Source organism: Pocillopora damicornis, chromosome 1, assembly GCF_964200805.1.
Source record: "Pocillopora damicornis chromosome 1, jaPocDami1.2, whole genome shotgun sequence".
NCBI classification, from domain to species: Eukaryota; Metazoa; Cnidaria; class Anthozoa; order Scleractinia; family Pocilloporidae; genus Pocillopora; species Pocillopora damicornis.
In genome coordinates this window covers 24457117-24474631 of record NC_142670.1, presented here as the reverse complement: position 1 = coordinate 24474631, position 17515 = coordinate 24457117, and the positions used below count along the sequence as shown (strand labels likewise).

Sequence of the window (17515 nt, the reverse complement as noted above, 5' to 3'; positions counted from 1 at the left end):
AAGAAGGCATTATGCATCATCAGTCATTATGCAGTAGCAAGTCATGCTGTAAGCTATCTGTGCTAGAGCAAACTGCACACAAAATGTTAAAAGATAAGTTCAAACATGAATGGCTGATGGACAAAGCTTGGTTGAAAACATCATGAAAAAAGCTTGGATGAAAACAGATAATATTGTTCTACTTGGAGACTTGAATGTTCTTCGTTCTCTAACTTACAAACCAAAACAAGAAATTCACTGCTTATATTTTATGCGTTTAATATGCAAAATGTGATAAAGGAAGCAACGCGCATCACACCTTCGACAGAGACCTTGATTGACGTGATCGCCACAAATAAGCCGGAATTGGTTAGGAGAACTGGAGTATTGCCGTTGGGCATCACAGCCTAGTACATGCAACTCCCAGGTTAAAACAAAAAAGACTGCCGCCCCCAGTCATTACAGTCAGGAACTACAAACAATTTAACACAGAGAATTTTCAGGGGCGTTTGCGATTCACACGCTCCACTGAAAGAAATTAAAGTGCAAAACAATAACACTATCAAGTTGAAAATGAATCGCTGATTTAAGTTATTAAAGAGAGCTGTTGAAACCAAGGATCCAAATACATGGGCCAACTATAAGAGGTTGAGAAACGAAATAATATCTTACCTTAGGAAAGCGAAGGCTGCATACTTCAGAGATCAACTGAAGAGGGCGAAGACCACCTCGGCGTATTGGAATGTATTATCCAAAGCTAACAACCACAAAGTAACGGAGAAGATAGGTCCATTAAAGCGTGACGACAACAGCTTAGCGGTAAAAGACACGGAGAAAGCGAGCCTTATGAACTGTTTCTTCTCTACAATAGCTGAGAAATTAAATTCTGGACAACTCCAAGCACCACAACTCCTGACTAGTCCATGCTCCATTGCTCCATACCTGTACCATGTATATCCATCTAGCCTTGATATTTACAGGAAAATAACATTATTGAAGAATAATAAAGCCACCGGACCGGATGGTTTATCGCCCAAATTATTGAAACTCGCAAATACTGCTGTTGTTGGGCTGCTGACAAGCCTTTTCATGCAAAGCATACGCGAATGTAGAGTCTACAGTATATGGAAAGTGGCTAGATAAACACCTGTATTCAAAAAAGATGATCCTACGGAAATGAGTAATTATTGCCCCCTCTCCTTGCTAAGCGTACCCAGCAAGATTTTAAAGGCATGTGTAGCGGACATGATTACTAAACATGTTTTCTCGAAAAACGAAGCGCTCGTCACTGACAACCAATGGGGCCTACCGAAAAGGAAGATCGACAGAGCTATTACTCATCCACCTGACTGAAACTTGGCGACAAGCAATCGATAACAAATTAGTTATGGGCGCCGTATTCATTGACTTCCAGGAGGCGTTTGATTGCGTTTCACACTCAATCCTTCTTCACAACCTGGAGTTCAACTTCACAATCACGGGAAACTTGCTGACATGGCTGAGAGATTATCTATCTGAACGGGAACAGTATACTGTAATTAATGGCGTACCCTCTGAGAATACCAAAGTTGCACACGGTATACCACAGGGCTCCGTACTTGGGGTACTCGGGCCCATACTCTTCGCCTTGTACACAAGCGATCTACCGAAAGCAGTTATCACTGCAACGACGTCCATGTATGCCGGTGATACTACCATGTACTGTGTTGGTGAATCTGTAGAACAGGTCACAACAACGCTGAACAAAGCTCTAGAAACTCACCCTCTGGTGCAAACATAACTCCCTCGTACCACACCCCAAGAAGTGCGAGGGAATGATCCTTAAACGAAATCATCTTATCGGTCCCTTAGGCAGTTTAAAAAATTAACCAGCGGCAGTAACCATTGACAACAAGCTTACGTGGTCAAAACACATATCAGAGCTCAAGAGAGGGTTCATTAACAAGCTCAATCTGATCAGACGCAGCCGCTTTTTAACCAGGAATTCGCTTTTAGATCTATATTTTAAAGTCATTTTACCCTTAGTTACATATGCACTACCAATTTGGGGGTCTTGTACAAACAAAAACGAATTTAATTCTCTGGAATCAATACATTGTAGGGCCGCCAGAGTTAAATATAACCTCCCGCGCGATATGCCCTCTGAGGATGTAAGAAAAGCAGCTAACTAGGACTCTTTATACTTATAATATCCACAACCGCATAACTCCATCATGCTTGGAAAATATACTGCAAAGGAAGGAGCATAAGTATGACCTCCGTCATCAACATCGTATTAGCGCACAATGTTTTGAAACATTAAATGAAAAACTCTATTTCTCGCAGAAGATCCACTATTTGGAATATTTTGGAACAACCTGCTGTCATCGCCAGGGACTACGCCAAAAGGGCAAAAAAGTCTCACGCCCTCAGAAACTTGAACTTTAATGAAGAGTAACCGCAAATGGGCCGTCCTCAAATTGACAGGGATTTCGCCTTTTATTGAACATATTCATATCTTTTATTGTACACATTCCACTTTTTATTGTTTTTTTAGAGGGCACGGTAACGAATCTTGCAATCTGATTGGTTCTTTACCCGGTCAGTATTTTCCCATCTCTGCCCACGGGCCACGGTAACGCTTTCGTGAGTCGCCTAGTACATCCCAACTTTCGTTGTCATTTTTCATAAATATACCTCGTTTTCCGGCTGGGCAGTATTTTTAAGCAAACACGTCGGTCACTACCTCAAGCCGATAAATAACTTATGAATCCTCTCTTTTCTCTCTATCAAATCACTTTGGTTGACAGAAAAATATTGGTTTCAGAATGAATTTGTATAAACAATAGTGTCATTACGTTGGTTGACAAGCGGCCTAAAAACCTTCTGCAATTAATTTTAATCGTTCACAAAAAGTACCCAGAAAGTTGGAACGTGAGGTATTTGGTTACAGTTAAACTGAACGATGGAACTTTCATTCATTTAATATCTTAATTTTCTCGAGCAATTTGTTCATAGTGAAAGAGCGAGCGAAGTTTTAATTTAAGTTCTACAACAAATATACGCTCCTGGTGAGTCTTTCCAATTCCGTTCAATTTGGACATTTGTACCTTAAATTGCACAACAGAAATTGAAGGAATTTTTTGAGAAAAGGCCGCATTACATTCCCTTGTGTCTCGTTGGAGTGTGCCGTTCGAATTTAGTTTTTGTGAAGGAAAGATCAGAGTTAAACACGCCCTTACAGCAAACAAACGAGCAAACTCTCACAACTTCAAAATAAAAAGATTGAATTTACTCACAATTAATTTCCTCGCCGTTTACTTAATGAACAGAGGTAAATCTTCGTACATGAATGAATCGTCGATGAGAGTGAATAATAGTTTCCGTTAGATCATTAACTGATTTTGAAGAAAACATTGTCGTGACAGTCCTTGCCAAACTAGTTCTGTTGGTTTTCAAATGTTCCTTCGCTTTTCTTTTTCTTGCGCGCTCTCTAATTGACAGGTGTCAGATTGTGACAGATACTTGTAAAAATAATGTTTCAAAGTTTGTTTGGAAGCCTTTTAAATCACCTTTATCGTTACGGAAATGAAAATGTTTCGCTGAGGCATCTCTCTTAAATTTGCATCACCTCTTTTTAACTACCATTTACCCACTCAAAAATTTTTCAGTTTATGGAAGATCTTGCCGTATTTACGGCCATAAATCATTCGGGTTCTTTCGGAAAGAATTTCGTCAAGTTTAAAAACAATAAATATGTTATTTACCGGCTAAGGGTCGGTCCGTATGGTGAAAAACTGTGACCGAGGTCTTGAAAATGCTGCCCTCGGCCTACGGCCTCGGGCAGTATTTTCAAGACCTCGGTCACAGTTTTTCACCATACGGACCTCCCAGCCGGCAAATAACATATATTTATTGACTACATTCAGTTTTAATACTTTTAATTTGTTATTTTCATTTTTATTCGTTCGTTTCCGGAAACCGACACTTATAGAACATAGTAACAGTCAGCAACATCGTGATGCCATATCTGCAGAACACCTGCAAAGAGTTTCAACGTTTTATAGCGAAATCACTGAGAAGGAAAATACTGCTCATAACGTTTTATTCAATGCACTCTATTCTTTGTATTGGCTTGGAAAAAAAGAAATTCCGAACCGAAAGTTTACTTTGTTGTTGTCCCTACTAGTGTACTTGGGACTCGAAGAGATGAAATACCTGACTCACCGATCACCTTGTGCTGTGAGGGAGATGTTTTTGGTTGTTAGGCAAGTGATGTTGAACAGCATCTTGCAGAAGCTTCATAATGCAAATTATTGGGGTTTGTAGCCACCTTAAAAGTCCAACTTAACGAGTCGTCCTTGAACGACATCTCAGCAAGACTCACAAAAATCAACCAGAACTACGAAGAAGTCAAGGGCGAACTCCATGATGCCAACTGCAAAATTGAAGGAATTGAAAGTACCATGCAAATCAAGCCCAACAAATTGGAGCGATGCACGAGTGACTCCTGTCCATCGAATGCTATTCGCGTGAATACAATCTGAGGTTCCACAACATCTCGGAGTCTCCTGGGGAGGCTTGCCATCAGAAAATCTGAGATATTTTAACTGAGCAACTTAAAATGAAGCCGAAGATAGAAAATGCGCACCGCGTAAGCCTAAGTATCGCCGACAAGCCGAGGGCAATAATTTGCAAGTTTATCTACCGTCCTGAACCAGGGTTCTCAAAGAAGGCGGCACCCGACGATTGATCGCCGCTTACTCTGGGATTTATAGCCGCCTATTTTGTGTTTAAGTCGCTTTTCTTTTCTTTGTTTTGTTTTGCAAGTTTGCTTGAGTTGTTTCCGAATTTCTCTTCCGTTCCTTGTACGACTGTGATCCAAACAAAACCGGGAAACTTGCTTACGGTTCTGGACACGATCGATGAACGCCATTTTACTTGAGTCCAGGCGTTCACGGTGAAACGTGGCCATATGTTCCAAAATGGCGGCCAAGTGTCCCCACGCGGTGCAGAAAGAATTTACTAGTATCTTTGGCTTCTCGTAAAGCGGATCGAAGAAAGCTAAAGGTATGTTTTGAATTTTACTTTTGCCTTGATATTGAAATAGTTTTTTTAATTCCTTAAGTGCCAGGACAAATTTTTCATCACTTTGAAAGCTGACATATTTCAATGTTACGATAAGCCGTCAAGACCTTACAACGTCATGCACTATAAACAAAGTTTTTCAGTTTTTTCATCATTGTCATAATAGTTGTTTTCGTTTCCTGGAATAAGCCCTGCAGCATTTTATTTTTCAGGCATAGGTTAAGCTAAGTTCAACAAATGTTGAAGAATGTGGCGAGCCTTTAAGTATTTACAGTTTTACGGAACAGCATTGTTAAGGATGTCTCCACGATGGCCATTCCATTTAAATATGTACCACCAGCAGCACCACCCATTACATCTGTAGTAGATGTTTTAAAAACTAAGAGGCAAGGGGATATGGTCACAGTCTCAGGCTTAATTCGATGGGAAGTGAAGCTTCAACACCACAAAACTCTAAACGACCAGTAAAAGATGGTAAATTAGTAGACTCAACAGGAACTATACAGGGGTGGATCCAGGGTAGTTTACCTGATTTCCGGAACTCACTCAAATTTTTTCCGACCTAGTTAAATGTTGATAAAAGTACTTTTGGAAAACACTCTAATTTCCCTTTGGAAACTACTGATACTTTTGTGGAAATCACTAAACGTCTTCCAGAAATAAACCATCTTCCTGTTTTACAGTTATTTATTAAAGAAAATACGTTTAGAATGACTAATTTCGTTATAATTGCGGTCATGAGGCGTTCGGGAGCGCTCCGGATCACGCGCTGGCCTTTCGAGCTTCGATTACACCTTGGAAACCGTTGGAAGCCGTCGGAAAATGTTCGTGGAGCCAATCTTTACGCAACCGGTGGGTGTAAGTCCTTGTTATTTGGTGACAATAACAGGCGGAACACAGTCAAAACCCCTCACGATTGACTAGCAAAGATTTCGTCATCGGAACTCACTCAAAACACTCTTCTGATTGGCTAGTTGTGTTTGGAAACTACCTTGGAAACTACTGACAAAGTATAAAAAGGGCAGTTCCTCCCCCAGCGGGTCTCTTTCGTTGCTCTTACAATACAAGTACTTTTGAACTTGCTCAGGGGATAACGACGGAATTTACTGTTAAACGTTTAAAAAATACTAGTGTTATGACTCGCGGAGATCCTGTTTGTCGGAGGGAGGATTGTTCTCCCTTCGACATTGGCCTAGTTTTCGACGAGATCCACAACTACTCGCCGCATCAGAAGCTGGAGTTCATCGAAAACGTGTGGAAACCAGGTGAGCTTTTTGATTTCCCCGTGTCAATGGAAAATGGAAAATCTCGTAAGTTTGTCTCGGGCTGGCTGAAAAGATTTCCATGGCTAGCTTACTCCAAATATTTCGATGGAGCATTTTGTTTAGCTTGTGTTTGTTTTGGAGTTCAGTGTGGGCGAAACGCTAAAGACATGAGCACTGATATTGATAACAGACATCATAATCTCTACCAGGAAGCAGTGACCATTGCAAGACAAGTAGCAGTCCAGCCAGAAATGCCAAGGATAGCCCAGAGACAAATGCATAGAAATAATGCTCCTGCTGCAACTCCTGAGGGATATTTCAAGATCAATCTCCCTAGAGTTTTTCTTGACCATGTACTCCAGCAGCTCAACACCAGATTCCAGGATGATGTATTTGTTTGCTATAAAGGTATTTCGATTATTCCCTCTGTTTTACTAGCTACTGACCCTGCCTGGAAGGCCAATGTTTTGGAATTTTGTAACCATTACAGACAGGACATACCAAATTATGCAGGATTACAGGCAGAGCTTTTGTTATGGGAGAGATTGTGGAAGGGGAGGGATAACAGAGGAGATATTATTCCTGACAGTTTGGAGGCTACACTGAAGGATATTGACAAAGATGCATATGTCAACATCTATTCCATGCTGAAAGTCCTTATCACAATTCCAATTTCATCTGCATCTTGTGAGAGATCCATATCATCCCTTCGGAATCTTAAGAACTATTTGAGAAATACAATGACCCAGGACAGACTGAATGGATTGGCACTGATGCATGCCCACAGAGACATGGATTTTGACCTTGAACGTATAATAGATTTATTTGCTGAGTTACATCCTAGGAGAATGAGAATGGCAAACATTTTGTAATAATTTTTTGCACCAGCTGTTTCGAGAGTACTTGTGAGTTATGTTCTGTCTGGGTTATGGCCTTTAAGTCCCATAATCCTTAAACTGATGGAGAACAGTACAGAAGCTTAAACTGGTGCCTGTATAACTTTTTTCAACTCATTTCAAGGTTATTTTCTATTTTGTTTTACTTGTGATGATTTTCCATTGACATTGACATTGGGTTTTCATGTTAAGCTTAAATGGTTAACAAACATTTTCACTGAACTCAACCAGCTTCACAGCAATTCCCAAGGATGAAGAAAGGCTAGTATTATTTCAAATTATCATTTTACTTCAATTTGTATATCATTTTATGATTCTTATAATTTATATTTTTCTAATAATTGTTTTATTTTTTGAATTCCAGCTCCCAACACAGCCAGCTCAGGAAATGTTGTTTTTAGTGTTGCTAAACATTTGGATTTATTGAGCCTGGCTTTCATTCATTTCATTCATTATAGGAGCACAACACAGAAGAAATTTGAGAGAGAGAAGGGCTTTATGGATGGTAAGCCTGTGGTCCCAAGGATGAAAAAGGCAAGTAGATTTTTATTATCAATCTTTAAACTATATCATCAATTGTGCTTGTTTTTCTTTTGTTATCAAAAACACTAACACTTGGTTGGTTTTTTTTTCTCCACATCTTGATTTTCCTGACTGGGAGGTGATGTTTTCCAGTGTGAAAAGTCTTGGTGATGACTTGGCCTTCCTGAAAACACTATATACACTGGTTTGCACAGTAGCTAAAGGTGGAATATTTGTAGATCAGAGTGTTTCCTGTAGTACTTTCAAGAAAAATAAATGTTTTTTGCCTTTTTGATTACATGCTTTTTTAGTCTTTTGGGGGCAATTAAATTTTCTAAAAATGCATGAAATGGCCTTTAGAGAGCTCCAAATTTCAAATTTTCTCGGGGGGGCATGCCTCCGAACCCCCCTAGCAGGAGTGGGTCCTCGGGTGGAAACTACTCACTCAAAATCCTGGATCCACCCCTGCTATAGATATTTCGATTTGGTCAGACCACATTTCTCTAATCAAGGAAGGGGATTTCTTTGAGATCTCCAACTGCACTGTAAAGTAGGACTATGGGTTGAAAATCAGTACCACTGCAGACACCATCATAAAGCCAGCCGAGAAGCAAAATATTACCAACGTAAATACAGATGCAACTGCTATCAAGCCTCAAATCTGCTGCCCAAAAATACAAAATGTCATCATTGACACTAATGCAATGTGCAACACCAAAGGATGTAAGAGGTTACACAGTAATGCTTTGTTTCTGTGATGGCATAAGGACACGAGTTCAGTAACGTTTATTAAGCGATGATATTTCAAGTTGGTGGATGAAAAGTAATTTTTCTTTGAGGCAGAAGTTGCATCTTTTGCTTGCACTGTAGGGTGATCTCGATGGAAGGATATGCCATAAAATAGAGTGGTCAATGTTATTTTCTTCAAGGGTCCAGATATGTTTGCTGAGTTCGGTAGAGTTTCTGTGTTTTGTGTGTCAGAATGATGTGGTGTGGGTTCTGTATCTAGTCTTGAAGTCGTTTTCTGTAAGTCCAATGTACGTTTCAGTGGTGCCGTTGTCCTTATGTGTGATGGTGGCTTGGTAGATTAGTAATGATTGGAGGCAGTTTCCATTACGTAGGCATGTGTTCCTCCATTGGCAGCTGCAGGTTTTGGTGTCTTTTGTGCTTGTGTTATCTGCAGTGTAATCGATGTGTTGGGATGATTTTAAAATGCGTTTGTTGTGGTTATTGATGATCTGTTTAGAGGTATTCATGTAGCTGTAACAGATTTTGATTGTGTTTCAATTAAGGATTCTTCTAAGTTTGTGGTCTTTCTGGAAGTGCTTGTCTACTAGGGCAAAGAATCTGTGTCCAATATTGGTGCTAACATTTTTGCTAAATGGGGGGTTGTACCAGAGTTTGTTGTTCCGTTGTCTGTTTTTTTTTTTGTTAGTTGTGGGTGGTTCATAGTGTAGAGTGTACCAGTATCTGCATTCTTCGAGTGCTTATTGATATGGAGCCGCCCCTCCATATCAAAAAGCATTCATTGAGTGCTTTTTGATGTGGAGGGGCGGCTCCATATCAAAAAGCACTCAAAAAATGCGGATACCTGTCCACTCTACATTACGAACCATCCACAACTAACAAACGAGAAGACAGAAAACAGAACTACATACTCTGGCACAACCCCCCATTGAGCAAAAATGTCAGCACCAATATTGGACACAGATTTCTTACCCTAGAAGACAAGCACTTCCAGAAAGACCACAAACTTAGAAGAATCCTTAATTGAAACACAATCAAAATCTGTTACAGCTGCATGAATAACACTAAACAGATCATCAACAACCACAACAAACACATTTTAAATTCATCCCAACACATCGATAGCAATGTAGATAATACAAGCACAAAAGACACCAAAACTTGCAGCTGCCAACAGAGGAACACATACCTACTTAATGGAAACTGCCTCCAATCATCACCAATCTACCAAGCCACCATCACACATAAGGACAACAGCACCACTGAAACGTACATTGGACTTACAGAAAACGACTTCAAGACTAGAAACAGAACCCACACAGCATCATTCTGACACACAAAACACAGAAACTCTACCGAACTCAGCAAACATATCTGGACCCTTAAAGAAAATAACATTGACCACTTTATTTTATGGCACATCCTTTCATCAAGATCACCCTACAACAGTGCAAGCAAAAGATGCAACCTCTGCCTCAAAGAAAAATTATTTATCATCCACCAACCTGAATTATCATCGCTTAATAACTGTAATGAACTTGTGTCCTCATGCCATCACAGAAACAAAGCATTACTGTGTAACAATTGAACAAAGCATTGAAATTTACCACCACGCCTTTATGCAAGTTTGTAAATTATATAAATGATGGTTATGAATATTTTTAACAATAGAATCCCCTGATGAGTAAGTAATCACAAAACAGGCTTGTGGGGATGAAAGAATAGTCTCGATTTTTTCCTCTACCTCTATGCATATTGCGCTCTACTTCTATGCATCAAGCACTGTACAACAGAAAAATCAATACACAGACTTCCTATATGTATATCTATGTATAATTTTAGGTGAGGCATATGTCTTGATGGGGAGCTCATGAGATAGATATCTAGCAAGCTACAATCTACCTGAAAAGTAACTTGCCAAGACTTTTCTCTTGTGGTAGCAATTGTCCTCCGAGATGACCAGTAAAAAGTCCTAAACCATTATAGAAAGAAAAGAAAAGCAAACTAGAGAAACATTCCATGTGAGTAAAGTTGTTGATGCAGACTTCTTAATTAATAATTCACCTTGGACACTCCACTCCACCAACAGGGAATTGTTAGTGGTCTCTGAGGATGACCTTGACTGCTATGGAAATTGTACTTTTTCATTCATTGCTCCCTCACTCTGGAACAATTAACCAGACCAAATAAGAAGTGCAGCATGCCTAAGTTCCCTTAAGAGTAGAGTTAAGACCTTTTCATTTAGTCATTCCTTTTAGCTTTCAAACACCTCAGATTTGTTCCTAAATTAACTAATATTAAACTTATAATGTAATTTACATATGTATTAACAACTTTAATAGGTGCTTCTGGTCAATTAGTACAAATAACAATTATCATTACTATTATTATAATTATTACTATGATTATGCAACACCTGATACATCAATAAGGTCATCTTTCTCTGAATTTGACATTGATTGACCAATCAGCGAGTCTAGATCCAAACTGGCTTTATCAGACTCTTGATCAGAAAGCTCAGATGAAGAAAGGGTTTTAAAGGACAAGGATATAAGCGAATAGATCTAAACTATGTTTCCTCAACTATCTCTATTATTTACGATGTGGTCAACTTCAATTGTTCTGAATGGTTCTCTGAAAAATGTTTCAACTTTGTTGTACAGTTTCTGTTGGACTGTGTGTATAACACAGTAAGTACATAGTTGTTGATTTATTATTTGGCAATGTTTGCTCTACTCTAAATTAGTTTAGTAATTCAATCATTTATTTTTGCTTTCTGCTTTTTTTGTATATTTAATACACAGAGATTTCCTTGAGGCAAGTGTTTTTCACATGAAAAAGCCAGCTGGAGGGTGCGCCACCTCAGACAAACAAATAAAGCAGATTCAGAGATACCATGGTCTAGCCATTACACAGAATGTTGTCAACCTCAAATCCATCAGATAGTGAGATAAACGTAGCTGTTTCCACCACAAAAAAGAACTTGATAGTCGTCTTACATCACGTTATCCAAGCTGGAGATTCAGCAAAGCAACACAGATTTTGTCCCCCTTTTAAGAATTCCTGATTTGACTGGCAAGAAGAGCATTGACCAGTAAAAGGGATGACTGCTTGCTCCAGATTTTTGTGGAATTGTTGCACTCCACCCTCATAATGTTAAGTAACACAGAACTGAAATGAGTGCATCAATTCTCTGGTTCGGATTCAGTGCCCAAAGCATGATGTGAAAGTAATTCCCGGCACTTTGGCTTCTGCAGTGTTACAATTTTATCATGGAACTGTTAGCTGCCAAAGAAATCATCATAGACCATATTTTTACTCAAACATTTCAATTTTCACTAGTGTGTACACTTGTATTATTTAAAAGCATGTTGTAATTCTATATAATTTTAATTGTAATTTAGTCTATTCTTTCCTGATAGCTATTTTATTTAGCTTTTATCATCATTAATTGCAAATTTACTCAGAGTAGACTTTTAGGAGAGGAAAAAACTACTGCATGGTTACTCTGGGAGACTGGAAAGACACAAAGGCAAAGAAGGTTCAAGTCAACCAACAAGCAAAGCATTTTTAATTCAGGCCAAACATGCAGATGAGAAATTAATGCACCCACCCAATCTCCCTACTTAGAGACTTGAGGGTATTAATGAGCAAATGGTAGATCATGAAGGCATTTAGTTAATACCATAAACTTATCTGAAAGTGGCAATCCCTTCCGTCCCACTCACAACTTTATACATATCTTTGCCTAGTGATCCTTTTTATTCTTTACATTCCACTTTGAGCGAGCCCTCATGTGTCTGCCTTAAACACCAAGTTTAATGCTACCACTCAAGCACCAACCAAAGTACAGAACAAGGAAAACTCAAACCTTCCAAAGACTGCTCACAAGAATTGACAGATACAAAATTAATGTTCTTTTATACCATCTGTGTATGGAATAGAAAATCCCTAGTTTTAACTAGTCATAAACGATTTTCAATGTGTAAATATCAGTTTTCCATAAACTAAGTGTTCATAAGTAAACTAGATACTAATAAACAAAGATTTTACAATGCAAATTTTATCATATATAGTAGTTTTTAAGGACCATGCATAATGTAAAAATTTTTTCCAAAAATTACTTTCAATTTTGTGCAATTCAGCTTACTAACTCCAATATGATATTGTGTGCATATTTTGCCTAATAAATCCATTAAATTTATCAAATATTTATCCAGCTAAGAATTCCGCCGAAGTTAATCCAAAAAACAAAGATAAGCCCTCTACTTTTGCCACCCTCGGACTTCAAATACCTTTTATACCCTAATCAATCACAGGGACGCCATCAGCAACACATGCACCAGCCTTGAAATCAATAACTGAATAATTCCACCGGAATTTTCAAGATCAAAGTGCCAAATTCATGATGGCATTAAGTAACTGTGGTTCTGGCCAAAGCAGAAAATGCTGAAAGGCTGGGCAAAAAAGCTTGCTTAAGTCTTCCAAAAGGGCGAAGAAAGAGAGGGAAAATGCCATAAATTTATCTTGAAGATAAAAATGTTCAGACATGGATTCAAGAAAAATTTGAGGCAGGCTATCCAGGGATACTATGACTCTATGTTCACAGAGCATTTGTTGTCTTTGGAATATTGCATATTACGACCTTCAAAGATCATTCACTCAAAAGTTTGTCTTTCCAGCTTGAGGTGTTTGTAATCTTAATTACAAACTACATTTCCTTTGTTGCCGATTTCTAATACCACAGTCCTTAAAGTGCTGAATTATCTGTGAAAATGAAAGTTTCAGCAATAGAAGAGGCAGTTTCATCCATAAGATGTCATCTGAAGCACATACTTGAGCATTCATTTTTAATTCTTGTTTACCCATTTCAAACCATGTGACCACATGGCTAAAAGGGTTTATTTGCTTAGAAAACTCAGAACTCAATGTCTAATCGTTAAACAGGCTATCAATCAACTTCTTTGAAAACCAGTGAACTCGATCACACTGATACAACCATTGACATCCATTCACTATAACCATGCAATTTCATCTTGTCTAAGACACACGAAGGCAGTGTGGACCTACTTTTTTTGTAGAAGGCAAGATCAGGGAACATGACTTTCCATTCATTAAGAAGCGATTGATTTGAATATTTTAAAAAAACTTTAAAACTTGTTTAATTGGTGACAAAAAAGAAGATACAGTGTATGGCCTTACACCAAAATGGTCACGTTTCATAACGATGCGGATGCCTCTCATACAGAGTGCATCACTGCAGTGTGAGAGCAAATCTACTTGTATGTTCACTATTAAATATGATCTTTAAATTTCTTTAAAGCCAGTGACAACTATTAAGATCATAGCAACACGTTCCTTGCCCATCTTTAAGTATGTTCTATTCTTTCAAAAAAGCGAGTTCAACACCTCTCATTCCCTTTAGAAACACTTGACACCTCTGGTTCAAATTAATCAGCACGGGAGGGTAAGGTTTTTTAGTTCCTTACTCCCTGGGCACGGACGACAGTCAAATGCACATGGGTTGTACAGGGCAGAAGGGTGGACATGTTGAAACAACACAAAGCTTTTGTGTTTTATCATAAGAATTAGAATGTTTTTACGAATAAATTTAAGATGTACCAAATAACAGATGACACGCCTCGTTTGGCTCATCGAATGTCCGTATATTTCCCAAGCTTCGCCCTCGGCCACAAACACTGTAAACTGGAAGTAACTCACTCGACATCATTTTTTCTTCCAGGTTTTCGTCCTCGTGAGGTCGTCCCTGCTTCATTACGACCCTGCCGTCAGCAGCTAAAACCCTAGCGGCATCAAATCTTTACTTGAAAATGTTCCCCAAGTCAAGAGTCAACCGACGCAGTCCAAGATTTCCAAGATCATTAAAACCTTGTAATTTCAAGGGTAAGGGGCTTGATTGGGACTCGGAAGACTGAGTGTAACTTTGTTTTGTTAGAGATTTATATCCTCCCACTTTTAACTTGCTAAAAGGTATAGATCCCTGTTTCGAGGTGCCTATGACACGAGTTCCTCTTTTCGCATTTTCTGGTTAATAGCTGTATTTAAAATTAGAAATAATCCATTTAGTGCCTAGCGAGTTCTCCTGAATAGACCATTTTTTTGTGCATTGAAAGTACGATTTGGCGGCCAAAAGTGTTGGCTAGAACAATCTTGTTCATCAGTACAAAGACAAAAGACACCAATGCTATATGTTTGAAATCTGAAGATGGCGCGGTCGAGAAAGACCAAACTGTGGTGGCTGAACTCCTAGCAGGCCATTTTAATTTTGATCCATGCTTTTATCTTCAGCAAGCTCAACAGTCGTAACTCTCTACTATATGGACTTCCATAATTCCTATTGGATCGCTTCCAAAATGTACACAACTCTGCAGCACGATTGATGGCAAAAAGTGAGAAGTCGGATCACATTCGAGATTTCAGATCGAAATCTTTTAAAAGTCCCATCACCTGAAAAACTAAAGCGTTATGGTGGGCGGTCCTTTATAAATGCAACCCTAATGTTATGGTATTCACTTCTGATAAAGCACGAGAATGTTACTCTATAAATAATCTTAAAACCGTCATTGGGACCTTTCTCTTTAACAAAGCATTTAATTTGAGACATTTAATATCTACATATGTATATATGCGTGTGTGTGTGCGTGTGCGATAGAATAGGATCTTTATCGTTATTCATTATACTTTATCTATCCATCGGAATATTTTGATTTCACAGAATGTAATTAAAATCCACATATAGTAGATTTATATCCATTTTATAACTTTTAAAATATTTTAATTTATTTTTTACAATTATTGTTGTTATTTTGTTTTTCTTAGCAATAGATATGGACCTCGCAAGAGATTCATATGTTTTTAATCGTTAATTAATATTCTTAAATCATGTAATTACATATTTGTTCATCATAAGTAGATTAGACTTACTTTTCTACTTCTTTTTTTTATTGTAAAGCGCCACTTGGGCTAAATGGAAATGGCACTATTTAAATTTTGTTATTACTGTTATGATGATTTCAGTTATAAATAATGCTGATTACATTCTTTCCGGCTGACATTTCGCAAGCGAAGAATGGTGAGCTCCTTATTGTTGTTTATTTCACGAAATTGAGATGTACTCTTACCCCTTTTCTTTCCACATGACTACATTTGCGCTTTTCTTAAGGTATGAAAATCCTTTCAATTGTAGTTTCCATCGAACTTTAATAACAGAAATACATCACTTGTAATAAAGTTCAAGCCCTTTCCTGAGCTGACCAACAATACTATCCAACAGTTCCAAATCTCCAAACCGTATGAAATCCTTAGGAGCAAGTGGCATTTAGTACAGCAACAACCATTGCTAAGAGAAATCCTCAAAGAACCGATAATGTCGTATAGAAAGAAGTGTTCACTCAGACATATTCGTGAGCGAAAAATGATAACGAGGGCGAGTAAACCGAATATACCAAGGAGTTTCGTGTAAGCATTTGTAGCTAATAAAGAGAAAACTGGACGTACTACGGAATCATTTAGGCCTGTCAACCTCAATTTACACGGGAGCATAAATCAAACCCGTTTCTAAGGCAAAGAAATACTTTTTATGAGCTCGCCCTATACCCGTCCCAACCCCTATCCCGCCTTCGAATCGGAGTATGTCCCGGTCTCGCCTTCCTATCTTCATCCCGCATCTCGCCTTTAAAGAATCTCGTATCCCAAATCGCGCCTCGATTTTGAACCTCATCCTGCATCCTGCCAAACCTATATTGGACCCTCTCTACCTCTTTCATTCAGTATACGGGATTCAATGTTGGATTTAATACACTGAGCAAGCAGAAAATCTGCGGAGAGCACATTAAAGTTGTTAAAAATGTTTTGATTACCTTTATAACTAAGATGCAGTCCTCCCTTGTTTAGGCCATTCTTTGTGATTTTTAGATGCTGGATAAGTTTCCATCCATTCTGACGGCAGTAGCTCTTTAGATGTCTATTCGCATCTTTCACTGCTCCATTGAATTCATCCCTTGTAAAAGTAAGCTTAGATATAATGGAGGTGGCGTCCGATGAATTTTCGATTTGTCTACGATCGATTCAACATCTTGCAATAGTTTTTATGTTTAACGTTATTAGAGCCGACAGAGAGAACGACTTGGTTTGGCGAATACTCCAGGTTAGCTTTGAGGTTGTCCTTCATAGCTTTTATGGTGGCCCTACAGAATAGTTTGACCACTGCTCGATGGCCAACGGCTTTATCTAGCTTTCCACAACATATATTTGTCTTTATTGAGGAAGCTCCAATTGATATGGTTGTACATCAGTGTTGCTCGTTACATGTCCAACTTCACTTCCAAAATGGCTAAACGAAACGAAGTTAAGTAATTAATATGTAACCGGTTGCAAGAAATAGATTACAAGTTATAGTTGTCACAATTCAAGGTAAAGAAATTAACAAACGAGAAAATAAAAATAAAGGAAAACAAAAGACACTTACAAACGTCGCACGAGATCTGAGTCAACTGCCAAATTAAACGGACGATGTAAAGCGACGTAAAGCGGCATAAGGCGATCGATAGAGACGGTATAAACAGTTAGACGGTTCAAATACTTAAACGGTTGATCCGAATGAATAAAATCCGCAGTGAAGAACTAATACAAGCAACATAAACAAAAGAAAATTATTCAGGAAAGAGTAACAGAATATTGATGAAAGTTATGCGCGCAGAACAAAAGGCCTAGATGAAATGTGACAAAAGAAGAGTACGAATTCGTAATCAATCGAATTTTTGGCGGCAACAGTACTGGAAATATCGGAGACCTTAGCATCGGACTGTGTCCCGTCCTCATTGTTCCTTTGTTTTTGTGTTTTAAATCTTTTTCTTTTCCTTGCTGACAACTTGCCATTCGTTGCGCATTTGTATTGTCAGAAGGTTTTTTTGACTCCTCATCATCAATTGGATCTGTTCTACTACCTTTAGAGGTGTTTTAGCAGTTCCGTGGGTCGTGCTGGATGAGACAGTCCTGTTGACTGTGTCGGCCGAGGCG

The 17515-nt window shown here is 38.5% G+C and overlaps 1 protein-coding gene and 1 long non-coding RNA gene across 3 annotated transcripts; one reads left to right on the top strand and one right to left on the bottom strand.

The window, feature by feature from the left end:
• The first annotated feature begins 3945 nt into the window (after window positions 1–3945).
• Window positions 3946–8024, top strand: LOC149052891 (52 kDa repressor of the inhibitor of the protein kinase-like). Of its 2 annotated transcripts, XM_089199502.1 has the most exons (3): window positions 3946–5028; window positions 5259–7468; window positions 7666–8024. In XM_089199502.1, the coding sequence occupies exon 2, from the start codon at window positions 6182–6184 to the stop codon at window positions 7181–7183; it is 1002 nt and encodes a 333-aa protein (XP_089055628.1). In that variant the 5' UTR covers window positions 3946–5028; window positions 5259–6181; the 3' UTR covers window positions 7184–7468; window positions 7666–8024. The 2 variants fall into 2 exon arrangements, with proteins under 2 accessions (XP_089055628.1, XP_089055626.1); XM_089199500.1 differs by lacking the exon at window positions 3946–5028 and having other exon boundaries at window positions 6116–7468; window positions 7572–8024.
• A 1963-nt stretch (window positions 8025–9987) lies between these two features.
• Window positions 9988–17100, bottom strand: LOC149052890 (uncharacterized). The gene is made up of 3 exons (XR_016184735.1): window positions 16965–17100; window positions 16357–16829; window positions 9988–10448 (listed from the first exon to the last, which is right to left on the bottom strand). It is a non-coding gene; the product is annotated as an uncharacterized LOC149052890 (long non-coding RNA).
• Window positions 17101–17515: the final 415 nt, after the last annotated feature.

What these genes read in the sequence shown, in the direction of transcription:
- LOC149052891 (XM_089199502.1), top strand. Translation starts at nt 6,182, where the DNA reads ATGACTCGCGGAGATCCTGTTTGTCGGAGGGAGGATTGTTCTCCCTTC.